Source organism: Erythranthe guttata, chromosome 1, assembly GCF_056151865.1.
Source record: "Erythranthe guttata isolate IM_541 chromosome 1, IM_541, whole genome shotgun sequence".
NCBI classification, from domain to species: domain Eukaryota; kingdom Viridiplantae; phylum Streptophyta; class Magnoliopsida; order Lamiales; family Phrymaceae; genus Erythranthe; species Erythranthe guttata.
The window spans coordinates 13,245,878-13,259,423 of record NC_142533.1 but is presented as its reverse complement, the minus strand read 5'-3'; the positions used below and the strand labels follow the sequence as shown (position 1 = coordinate 13,259,423).

General features: G+C 37.2%; 1 protein-coding gene and 1 long non-coding RNA gene across 2 annotated transcripts; one reads left to right on the top strand and one right to left on the bottom strand.

The window, feature by feature from the left end:
• Positions 1-4,531: 4,531 nt before the first annotated feature.
• On the bottom strand, positions 4,532-5,490 carry LOC105978039 (uncharacterized). Its single transcript, XM_013003450.2, has one exon. The coding sequence runs from the start codon at positions 5,449-5,451 to the stop codon at positions 4,717-4,719; it is 735 nt and encodes a 244-aa protein (XP_012858904.2). The 5' UTR covers positions 5,452-5,490; the 3' UTR covers positions 4,532-4,716.
• Positions 5,491-11,176: 5,686 nt separating this feature from the next.
• On the top strand, positions 11,177-12,355 carry LOC148772879 (uncharacterized). The gene is made up of 2 exons (XR_016031913.1): positions 11,177-11,283; positions 12,114-12,355. It is a non-coding gene; the product is annotated as an uncharacterized LOC148772879 (long non-coding RNA).
• The last annotated feature ends 1,191 nt before the right edge of the window (positions 12,356-13,546 follow it).

Sequence of the window (13,546 nt, the reverse complement as noted above, 5' to 3'; positions counted from 1 at the left end):
CCCGAAGGGCATGACTTGATAGCAGTAGATGCCTTGGTCAGTGATGAAACTAGCCCTCTCTTGATCTTCTGGCGCAAGTAAGATCTGGTTATACCCTTGGTATGCATCGAGGAAGCTGAGGAGCTCGCATCATGAGGTCGAATCGATGAGTTGATCGATTATAGGTAGAGGAAAAGAGTCCTTAGGACAATCTTTGTTGAGGTCGGTGAAGTCTACGCATAGTCTCCACTTGCCCCCGGGTTTGGGAACGAGTACTACGTTGACAACCATTCAGGATACTGAACTGGTCGTATGTGGCCGGCGTCAAGGAGTTTTGCCACTTCCTCTTTGATATGCTTGTTGCGCTCGGGACCAAATGTCCGTTTCCTCTGTTTGACTGGCTTCAACCTCTTGTCGACGTTAAGCCGATGTAGGGCTACCTGAGGGGGAATGCCCGACAAATCTTGGGCTTTCCAAGCGAACACATCTCCATTGTGCCGCAAGAATTTGACTAATTGCTTCTCCATCTCAGGGTCTAAATCGGATCCGATGCGTAGGAGTTTGGAGCTATCTCCAGGGGTGAGTTCTATGAGCTTAAGCTCTTCGACAGCTGCTAGCTTGATGCTATCGTCTGGTACACTGATGAGGATTTCTTTATTGTCCTCAATTATCGCATTGACCCACTTCCGTTTGTCGTATTTTTGGGTGTCGTCTCCCCTTCCGGGTGGTTTAGGCTTCTTGGAGGGTTCTCGTAGGGCCCTTGCATAGCACTCTCGGGCGAGACGTCTGTCGCCAAGTATTTCCCCCATTCCATAGGGAGTAGGGAATTTCCACTTCTGATGGTAGGAGGAAGGTACGGACTTGAATGTATGGATGGCTGGCCTCCCTAAGATAACGTTGTAGGGAGATGGCTTGTCGACGATGAGGAATTTGATTAGCTTGGTGATTCGACAAGGGTCTTCCCCTAAAGAGACGGGCAGCTCTACCTCTCCCATGGATAAAATGCCTTCTCATGTGAATCCTTTCAGGGGTGTGGAGACGGGATTAAACCGGGCATTATCTATGCCCAGCTGCTTAAAGCGTGGAGGTACATGATGTCAGCTGAGCTTCCACCGTCCACTAATATCTTCTTGACCAAGAAGTTGGCCACCGTTGTTGTTACTACCAATGCATCGACATGGTCTTCATCTGGACCTTCGAGGTCGGAGGAGTTGAAGACTATGCTGTGATCAGGTCTTCGTATTTGATATATGCGTGCGGATGGAGACGCACGTTCTTGATTCATGCGCGCTGATCGAGCGAGGGTGCGTCTTGCATTTTGTGAATCGCCCCCCGCCGGTCCTCCGGAGATAAAGGAGATGATTCCCCGAGTAGGCTGGTTATCATTGTTATCTAGGTCACGTCGATGACCTCCATCTTCTCGTCTTTGTTGTTTATCCCGATTGTTATCTCGGCGTGGAGGATCATCACGGCGTTTATTTTGCGGCTTATCGATGTATTCGCCTAAATGGCCCTGTTTGATCAGCCTCTCAATTGCCGCTTTGAGTTGGTGCACATTCCTCTGTAGTATGTCCTTTGTCCTTATGGAATCGACAATAACGATCCGACTTTTCTCGCTTTGCATTCGGCTGCATAGGACGTGGAGGCTCCGCTAAACCTCTCTGTTCTATCACATGAAGGATTTCAGTGAGGCGAGCGTTTAACGGAGTGAGGAGGAGGAGGAGGGTTGGCTTTGAGGTGGAAGTGGTGGACGTCGGTCATCACGTCTCCTATTGTCCTGACGCTCATCTTCCCTTTTTCCTTTTAGGAAGAGTATGGGTAGAGGCTTCCTCTATCCGGACGTACTTTTCGGCTCGATTTAGCAACTCCTCTAGGTTGCCTGGGGGTCTTCCGGCAATAGATTTATTGAATCTACCCGGCTTCAAGTTCTGCTGCATAATCCCGGAGAGCATGTCTTGCCCCACACTGGGGACTTCGTGGACGGCCTCTACGAAACGTTTAATGTAGTTGCGGAGCGTTTCGTTATCTCTCTGTACTACAGAGAAAAGATGAGCTGGGGTATTGGCATATTGTTTGTTGATAGCGAATTGGTTGGTGAACCGGGTCGACAATCGAGCGAAGGTGTCAATCGACCCTATGGGTAGAGAGTTGAACCAATTCATTGCCCTCTTGGATAGAGTGGTGCGGAACATCTTGCACATCGCAGCATCCGTCGGGCCATATAAGTCCGCCATGGCACTGAATTTCTCAATATATTCATGTGGGTCGGTGGTCCCTTCAAATTGTGGTAACACCGAGATCTTTACTCCTTGAGGTAATGCCTCGTTGAGAATGTGTATGGTGAAGGGACTGCGTCTTGTTGGGAGAGGCATTCTTTCACCCATTTGATTATTTGGTTGGGAGAAAAGGTTTTGGCGGGACATTCCGCTGTTTACCTCGCCTTCTCCCACATTAAAGAGAGGGACTCTCGGTGGTGACGCATTCCCCCGTGGGAGTGAGCGCTGACGCTGCTGTCTGGATTGCGCCCCTATGTGATTAGTAGATAGCTGCACTCGTGACCGTGGGTCCGAGGTAGAGGAGGAGACGCTTATTTGATTCTGGATTGGTGGTGGAGCCATGTGTGGCACTATAGGTGGAGCTGGCGCTGGTATCGCATTGGGAGCGTTTGCTCCCATCGTGGCGATATATTGAGTTACGGCCTCCGTGGCGGCGCGAGTTGAGGCTTCTGCTATCATGCGTTGGAGCGCGTCCTCGGTTATTTGAACCGTTCGAGGAGCAGGGAGTGGTGGATCGGCGAGTGGTGGGTCCCGATGAGGGATCACCTGAACCTCGTGAGGTGGATCTGCCGCACGTGGAGGAGCTGGCTCCGTGGCACGTGGAGGAAGTTGCTCCGCGGCGCGTGGAGGAGGTGGCATGCCAGATCCTCCACGGACTGGGAGGTTATTAGCTGTGTCATTTTCTCTCCGAGCTGACGCCTCAGGAGGATCTTGTTGGCTACGTGATCTGGTTTGCATCGTTCCCACAGACGGCGCCAAAAATGATGATGCTTAAATATAGCTCACCGGAGTAGTATAGAAAACGAGCTGGGAGAGCAAAGCTGATCAGTAACTAGTTAACTCGATGATCCTGAGGTCCCTACAAAATGAGCACACGTGAACTAAGCCGGGGGTTGATCCGACGGAAACCCCTCCGACGCTCAAGTCAGATGTACGGATTGTAGAGAGAATAGAGAGAATAAACTTGAAGTGGATTGCCCAATATTTAGAACGTACCTTTTCAAATGAGTAAAACACCTATTTATATATCGGTGATTGGGTTGGGCTTACTTTGTTGGGCCCAAGCCTTACTTTGAAGGTATTTGGGCTTTCGTGTAGTGGGCCTAATTAGTAGATAAATTTAAGGGCCCATTGGGCCGGCCCATTTAGGTATATCAATATATATATATGTATATATATATTACTATTAAATATAATATATTTATATGGGTCAGTTCTGGGTCGGTTCTAATAAGACCCGTAACCCGACCTACAATCATCCAGTTCTAAAAACTTAAACTCATTACCCAACCCGTAATCATTTAATTTATTCAGACTCACCCCAATTGGGTCGGTTCCGGGTCTAAGAACCAGCAAACCCTTACCCATTGTAATATATCCCTAGGTGTGCCAAAAAAATAAGATATAACAGTAAGTGAATACAATAATTCTGTAATTTTGTTTTTGTTATGGTAAATTACTGCCACCTCCCTGAGGTAATGTATAATTATTAAAATAAAACCTCTTGTTTGCATAATTACAACCACTCCTCAAATATGTATATACACGTCCACCCTTACAATATCAAATTTACCTAGTGATGTTCTTCCAATCGGTAAGCCGATCGAATCGAATCGAATGAAAATTTGTACATACCAATTACCGAACCATTAACTCAGTATGGTATTCAGTTTTATTTTATTTTATATATATATTTATATATGTTATATTAGTATTTAAACTAAAATTAGTAAAAAATCAAAATATCAAAATTTTAAATATTTCTAATAAAATTTTGGTAATTCGGTTATTTATCGAACCAAACACTAAACGATATGAAATTTGGGCGTACCGCAATTTTATGTACATTTTTTTCTGAATGAACACCCCTAAATGAATCAACTGGAGGGATTTTTACGTAATATGATACATAGTTGAGGGGGTGCTTGTACTTAATTATGCAAAAATGATGAGTTTTTTCGTAATTTAACCTTACCTCAAGGGATTGTCCTAATTTGCCCCTTTTTATTTATAAGAAAACTATAATTATATTATTTATATAGTTTACTATCACAAGTTTATAGATAACTAGGAAAAAATCATAGTTAACTATCATTATATTATTTTGTAGTTGACGGCCACAATTTTATAAATAATTAGCAGAATGTTATAGTTGACTACCACGGTTTTATAGGTAACTAGCATAATATTGTAGTTGACTATCAAATTCAGTATTCGAATACATTAATTTAACAACCGTAATTTAGTAAATTTTGAAAAATAAAAAATAAAAAACATAAAGAATAAAGAATAAAATAAAACTCAAAATAAGAGAGAGAGAGAGATCTATGCCATATCCAGGGCAATGCCTTACAATTCCAAAAAAGAGTCCGATAAAGTAAAATCTAATATTGAAGATGAAAAGAAATTGTTGAAGAACCCTAAAAACTAATTAAGTCGAATGTAAGAATTTGACCGAATATCAAAAAATAGAAGCGCAATCTTCGGGTTGGCAGATGATGCTAAGATCATCGATGTGGCTGAATTCCCCCACCAAAATCCCATACTCATCGAACACTTGCACACCGTTGATGAACCCTAATTTGTCATCTTGATATCCACAAACCTCGTCTTTCCCTTCCACGGCGGCGGCGCTATGGCTACGGGTTTCATCAAAAACCTGATTTTTGTCGGAAACTTGGTCTTCCATGGCGGCGGCGCTACGGCTGCTGGTTTCATCAGAAACCTCTTTTTTGCCAGAAACTTGCCCTTCCATGGCGGCGGCGCTACGGGTTCCATCAGAAACCTCGTTTTCGCCGGAAACTTGCTCTTTTTCACCCGGGGCGGCGCTACGGCTGCGGGTTTCATCAGAATCCTCGTTTTCTTCGGAATCTTGCTCTTCCAGGACGGCGGCGCTACGGCTGCTGGTTCCATCAGAAACATCGTTTTTGTCGGAAAGTTGGACGTGAGATGGAGAATCTAGGGTTGAGGATGGATTTTGAGAGGGAATCTTTTTGGCAAATAACTTAGCCTTATATTCGTCAATCTCACGTTTCATGGAAAGATAAACGAAAGAAGCCTCCTCGGGGGTGTTGAAAGTGCCAAGCCAAACACGCTTCTTTTTTCTGAAATCCCATATTTCTGCTGAATATTTTGAGTTTCTCTTCCGTACTCCTACGAATTTCGTTTGCCTCTCATCTTTCTTCAGATCTGCCATTTCAAACTACTAATTAACAAATTTGGGAGAAAGAGAGAGAGAGAGCCGATATATGTAAAGAAAATAAAGACTTATTGGTAAATTTCCGAGTCGGAGACTGATGGAATATATAACATTTTAGTGGGTATCAATTTCTACCGCAATGAATTTTTTTCCTAATTAAGGTTGGACTATTAAATATTTTTTTTCCATCTTTCGTGGCCTCAATACAAATCAATATATCAAAATGCCATCTTTCTAGAATGTGCCATAAAATTTCGGAAGAGGATTACTTAATCAATTCATTGTATATTCATTTGAATATATGTTAGATTTTCTTTTTTTTTTTAAGAAAGAAAATAAATTCTATTAAAACTACTCCTCAAGCGATACAATATTTAGAATCGAAATAGGTAATATTGTTGACATATAAGTGCATCCAAAGGAAAGACGAGCCACTTCACGCGCTATGTGTCTCATGATGTGCCAAAACAAAACGTATTCGAAAGAACCAACAGTACTATGTATATCGGCCACAATCCTCCCATAGCTCGCTCGATCATCTCGGCGTCTAGATATTGCTACCAACCTCTTTTCAAAGGTAAAGGAACTACGCAAAGATCAACATGTTCGAGGGCCATACGTACGACGTGATGTTCACCAACCTGTTATACCTCATCGTAATAAGGATGTATATAGTGATGGAAGATATGCATGGTGTCGCAGTTGCAACACCAAGAGATGTTAATATGCGGCGAGGGGCTTAGTTGGATCAACCAAGACAAGGTCATTATGAGTATTACGAGCGAGAGTTGGTTGATCATCCTAGATCATCTAAGCCCGCAGTTCATTCATTCCATGCCAATGAGTAGAAGGAAGGAGATCGTCGAGTCCAAAAAAACGGTGGAGCTCTTCATCAAACCGATATTGGGAATCAATACCAAGAGAGGCCACGTTCGATCCTCCATATGAGACCAAAGAAAGAACCGATTTAGGAAATGATGATGCGTTAGTTGAAAAAGAGGTAACAAAGATTGTTGAGGTCAAGTTCGATGGGGAAGAAAAAGAAGGTTCGGATTCAAGGGCGAATCCTTTTGAAGAGATGGAGAATGATATAATCCAGCCATGCATCGAAGCTGGTGCGGAGATGTGTAAGTTTTCTACCGAACCGAGAGATTGATTATGAGTAAGATTATATTTATACTCCTTTTGATATTTGTCTCAAAGGATTATATTTAAAGAGGGGAATTCGTTGGATAAACCGAATTCCATGCATCCGAGATCCTCGCCTATTTCTGGCAGTTGACCATTCGGGTTATAACTCTCTCATATGACGTCCAATTAAGGTGATTCGAATTTCTAAGGAAAGACAATTTAAAGATCTAAAACTTGGCTGTTTTTATCCGAGAAAGATTCGGAGTGGAAAAGGTTAGAAATCGAGCTCGAAGTCAACACACGTGCATAACCAAGTGTCTACTCGAGTTATGAAGAGTGTTCGTGTCATCAACTTGATGTTTCGAGTTTGTATTTTATTAAATTATTTTTTATTTAGTATTTATTATATTTTATTATTTTAGAGTTTTTTATAATTAGGATTTTCTTATTTATTAGTTTCGTATTATAGTTTAGGTAAGAGTCATTTTCCTTGAGAAAAAAGGAGTCTTTTAGATCTTATAAATAGGTTGCCAATATGGCTTATTTTAAGGGGACAAATTTTAATGATATTTTGAGTATTTGGTGAGAATAATTCTCCTTCGTTGTTCTACAACAAATTTCGGAATCCTACAAGTGGATTCTTGTAATTGTTTAGCAACATAATATTGGTTTATGGTTCTTTATAACCACGAAGTCAATATTCCACCTTGATAATAATGGTTTCTAGCACTTTATAGCTATGGGGTCATTATTCCTTGGACGTTCCGTGTTTTTACTTCAGCGTAAGGTATTTGGGTCTCGTAACATATAACCCTCGAATTTTCGGTAAAATACTATTATTTTATTTTACCACTTCTACGTGCAAATCTATGAAATTAAGACTTAGAATAATTATTGCATGATTAATATTAACTTGAAAAATTAGGTGATTATGTGAAATATATGATTATGTGATTATGTGAATTATGTGATTATGTGATTATGTGATTATGTGATTATGTGATTACGTGAATTATGTGATTACTCGAATTATGTGCTTAGGAAATATTTTGAGATATTATGTCGAAATAAATATTTCTTAAATTTGTAGAATAAAATATTTTTTATGAACTAGGATTTTATTCCTGCATATGAATTTAAGTAAGCATTTTATCATGATTATGCATGTACAAAATTTTAGAAAATATTTTTTTTCTCATGTATTTTAGGATTATTAATTAGTGGAGAAAATTAGAAAATCCTCCCCTCATTTTCTTAAATTTGCGGACACTAATACACACACACATATGATTTAAAAATTGCATGTTAATTAGGAATAAACATGCATTAGAATGCTTCTACTTTGAGAAAGTGGAAAGAATATTTAAAAAAATTAATTTTTTTAATACTTAAAAAGAAATTTTGTTTAATTTGACCGTTGAAATTATTTTTCTTAATACATAATACACACACACACACACACACACACACATATATATATATATATATATATATATATATATATATATATATATATATATATATATATATATATATATATATATATATATATATATATATATATATATATATATATATATATATATATAGATATATAGATATATTGGCCTCTTTACAAATAAGCCCATCAATGGGTACTTATTCATAAAGAGATCCAGATAAAAAACTCATTTACCAATAAGTCAACCATGGTCCAGATTTTTGTAAAGGACTAAAATAACCAACCCCTCATACTTTAATATGCTCCAATTTCATCCTTAACTTAATTTAAATTCAATTTGACCTCAAATTTCACAAATTATTCAATTTTAACCTAAAATATTTTTTTTTGAAAAAAAAAATTTCGGGCCGGATTCCGGCGGCGTTGACTTTTCAAAAAAACATTTCTTCTGGATTTTTTCGTCGGTTTCCGGCGTTGACTCTTTTTTTTTCTTTTCTTTCTTTCTATAACTTTTTTTTTCGTTTAAACAACAATATTGTTGTGATTGACAGTAATATTAACTATATTACTGTTAAACACAGTAAAATTAACTAAATTACTGTTTAACTCAGTAATATTGTTATATTAATCTCTAACACATTAATATTAACACAACAAAACTCATTATTATTGTGTAATAGAGTAATATTACTATGTTGACCATTCAACAAATGTAAACATAATAAAAAGCGAAAAGAATTAATATTAGCTTGAGTGACAGTAATATTACTATAACAACAGTAATATTACCGCCAACCATAGTAATATTACAATAATAGACAGTAATATTATTACGTTACTCCGTGAATAACTCAAACAAACAAAAATCCAAACAAAATAATAATATTGATGTGGTTGACAGCAATATTACTATAACAACAGTAATATTACCGTCAACCACAGTAATATTATTGTGTTTACCGTAATATTACAATAATAGATAGTAATATTATTACGTTACTCCGTGAATAACTCAAACAAAACAAAAAACCCAAAAAATAATAATATTGATGTTGTTGATAGTAATATTATTGTGTTTACAGTTATTTTACTGTCAACGACAGTAATATAATTACGTTCACTTGTCAACAAATCAAACAAAATAAAAAAAAATAACAAAAAACAAAAAAAAAATAATATTACGTTAATTTACTATCAACGGCAGAACAATTACACAAATGTATTGTCAACGGCAGTACAATTACGTTAATCAACTTTCATTGACAGTATAATTACGTTAATTTACCGTCAGTGACAGCACAATTACGGTCAACGTTTAGAGGCGTACGTAAAAAAAAACCAAAAAAAAAAAAAAAAAAACTTAAAAAAACACTAAAACAAAGTCAACGCCGGAAACCGGCGAAAAAATCCGGAAGAAAATAAAAGAAAAAATAAAAAGAAAAAAATCAAAGCCGGAAACCGGCGAAAAAATTCAAAAGAAAAAAATGAAAAGTCAATGCCGGAGACCGGTGTTGACCGCCGGTCAACGCCGGAATCCGGCGGCAAAATTTTTATTTTATTTTTTTTAAATTGAAAAAAAAGATTTGGGTCAAAATTGAATAATTTGTGAAATTTGAGGTCAAATTGAGATTAAATTAAGTTAATGATGAAATTGGAGCATATTAACGTATGCTCTAAAAAAAGTCAAAATTGAATTTTTGTGGACAAAATTGATTAAATTGGGGTTACAATTAACAATTGGGTATAAATGGTTGAGGGTAATATTGGGATATACAAGAATATTTCTTTTATTTATAATAAATATGAAAGGGATGGGCTTATTGGTGAAAGAGATATAGCCTCTAAACCTAGAATAATAAAGATGTTTGGTTGGGGACTTATGCACAAAAACCCCATATATATACATATATATATATATATATATATATATATATATATATATATATATATATATATATATATATATATATATATATATATATATATAACTTGCTTTTTACAGTTTCAAAATTGTTATTTACGGTTTATAACAAAAAACCACTTTATCTCACTAACACCCCAAAACATTTCAAAAAAACCCAAAAAAAAACCCCAAAACGCGTAAAAGCCCAACTTGGGCGCCCATTCATGCAGTGCACGCCCAAGTTGGGCGTGCAAGCTGCATTTGGGCGCCGGAGTTGGGCGTCCATTGCAAAAAAAAAAATAAAAATTAATTGAACGCCCAAGATGGGGGCGGCCAAGGCGTGTATGAACGGGCGTTCGTACACGCATTGAGCGCCCATCTTGGGCGTTCCAACATGTTTTTTCAAGAAAAAAAACCCTATGAATCGATTTGTAGGGCTTTTTAATAGCGCCGGCCCTGGGCAGGTGCAAACTGGGCGACCGCCCAGGGCCCATAGTTGCTAGGGGGCCCCATTTTTACTTAATTTTCTATATATATATATATATATATATATATATATATTCTGATTTTTTTCCCTAATCCACAAACAAACGGTTCAACTCCCACAAGTAACATCAACTCCAATTTACAGACCATAAATCTCTCCAACTAAATCCATAAATCTCTCCAATAATCTCTTTAATTTTGTTTAATTACAACCTCCTACCTTTTAAATTACCGATACTTTTGCACCCATCTCTTAAATTATATGAATTCAATTTTTCATTTCCTCACTTAATTTATGTCGTTTAATTAAACTTGTTCTTAATCGTCACTTTTTTTCTCTCGCTCTAGATTTTACAAAAGTTTTTCACATCTTCCACAAAACTGCGATCTTTGAAATTGTGTGTATAGTATTAATTTTAGATATATATTTGTTTCAGACCCATGGAGATTAAAGTGGTATATGTTCAATTTTAAAGTTGTTGTTCTTTATATCTCTTTTATTCTTGGGATTATTTCACAAACACCCCTCACTAGCCTTCTCCAATTACAAGGAGTCCAAAAAAAAATCTTATTTTTATGATAAATCCAAAATATTTTTAATTAATGAAAATTAATATAGTTTCACAATTATACCCTTTTTTTCTACATAATCTTTTATTTAATATTAATTTATAATTTCCATCCACACTATCAAACCCTAAGTTCTCGTTTTAATTTCTATTTATCCCAGCCATCTTCTCTATCTATCGCCACTGCCACTTCACCGCCCTTTCCTCTCTCTCCATCGATCACCGTGCGTCCGCCGCCGCTCCTCCTCTTTTCTTTCTCTACTTCCGTTGTCTCCCCTCTCTCTTCTCTCCACTGTCCCGTAAGATCTCCTTCCCTCTCTTCTTTTTTCTTTGTTCCAGGTAGCGTGAGTTTGGTTTTGGGTGCTCGATCCTCCGTGTTGTATTGCGTCGCCGAAGCCGTCCGCAGCGTTTCTGATACGCCCCCAATTTTCCTTCTCAATATTTCTTTGATGTGAGCAATTTCAATTTTCTTAATTTTGTTCGAGTATTTACTTACCTGCAAAAAAATCCAGCAAGAGTCTCACCCTTTTTCTTTCTTATTTCATCTTTTGGGGAAAAATAAAGTAAATAAATTTTGTCTCGTATTAGCAGTAATATTTTGAGGCTTTAGGTAAGATATAAGTGAAAATGTGTGTATTATTGTAAGAGAGGACACAATTTATGGGGTTTTTAGTTTTTGATGAGATCTAATGAAAAAATTTCATGATACACCTGATGCTTGGACCAGGCTCGTTTTTAAGAATGGCTCAGTGCTTTCTTTGCACCCAATTCAATTGCTTCAGTGGCCACACCACGTCATTCTTCAATAACACACTTTTTTGTAGTTTTCTTTTTCCTTTTTCCTTTTTTTTCATATAAAAATATTGTTTTGTACAATATGATTATATATATTATTATTTTTAATATTGCACCTTGGATAATTTTTCTTGTATAAAATTTTGGCATTGGGACTATCCATGACAAGCTTCATAAATTAGGCATATTTGTGCTATATTTGCATAAATCTCTTGAAACAGAAAATTAATGAGGAAAGAACAATTATGATTAAAAAGAAGGGACGATGGTGTGACAACAAGGTTTGCTTTTGAAAATTGGTTTTCATTTGCTAATTATTTTTTTTCTTATTCAGATTGATATAGCCACCCTTGTCGGCCTTGTTGGTGGTGGTGTATTGACTTGCACTTTTTCATGGACGTAGTAGTGGTTTATGTTTCAAACAGTGGATTTTCGAAGAGTGGATTTACGAATAGTGGATTTACGAAAAGTGAATTTACATTTATTTTTGTTTGTTATATAGTTGTTTATACGAAGTGGTTTTCATAATGCTAGACTTTGTCTTTGATAAATTTATAGTGATTTTCAACAATTTTATAGTGGTTTTTAATAACTTTTGTACATATATTTATAGAGTAAAAAGCAGTTTGCCCCCTAAACTAAGGGCCGTTTTGCACTTTACCCCCCAAACAAAATTTTTTTGCACGTTTTTACCTAAACTACATTTTTCGTTGCACGGTGCCCCCTAAACTCAATTTTCCGGCAATTTTGAACGGAATGTTAAATAATGTGCGTTTCACGTGAGATTTATGGGGGTAAATTCGTCAATCCACTTAACTGCTATATATTAAATATAAATAAATCATTAAAAAAAATAAACAAAAAAAAAAGAGAAAACGGAAATTATCATCATCGTCTTCCTAAAGTCAGTAACCTGGCAAAGAAACTATAGGCATTCTCGACTGGACAAGAAATGCTTCCTTAGTTGAAACCTACTTTCCACCTTCAACATCCGAATATAAGTTTTCAAGATTTATCAATTTGATGAAATTGGGGTGAATTTGCAGCAGGGATTTCACCTTCAACATCCGAATATAGGATCCTCACTTGAGGACGGCGGTGTGGGGGTTGCCTGAGCTGGTGAATCGACCGTCGGAAAGGATCGCATCCGTCGGGCTCGAGCCGATCGCGGCGAGCGTGACTGTTGAAATGGCGAGTGCGGCGATTGGTCCGATCGGGAGGCGGAGGAGAATCCAAATCCGCCCCGACACCGAAAGGATCCGAATTCCGACCGAATCGAGACCTCCGGCTGTAGAACAGCTCCGATGCGCTCGTCATACAAACTCCAATTACCAAAATGGGCGGTTCCTGCTACCAAAAATCGGTCCCTGCAATTGTGGATTTATATATGTAAAATAGAAACGAAAAAAGACGAAAACAAAATTCGAATTCTACCTGTTTCGAAGAAATTACTGAAATCTCTGAGCGTGTAGTGTGGGATTGAAGATGGAGGAATAGCGGAAAATGGTAATAATTGTGTGAAGAAAATGAAATAAATCTGCTCTTCTATTTTTTGAACACAGATTTCCTTCTCTTTTATCCGTTACTAATTATTAATTAATTTTGTCATCAAAATATTCTATCTGTTTAAGAAAATTACATAAATGTATTTATTATTTATTATTATTGGTTAACATTTGGAGAAAATTTACTCAATTATAAACATTTGGAGAAAATTTGTTCAGAAAAATAAAACAAAGGAAGAAGATGAAGAAGAGAGGAGAGACG

What these genes read in the sequence shown, in the direction of transcription:
- LOC105978039 (XM_013003450.2), bottom strand. Translation starts at nt 5,451, where the DNA reads ATGGCAGATCTGAAGAAAGATGAGAGGCAAACGAAATTCGTAGGAGTA.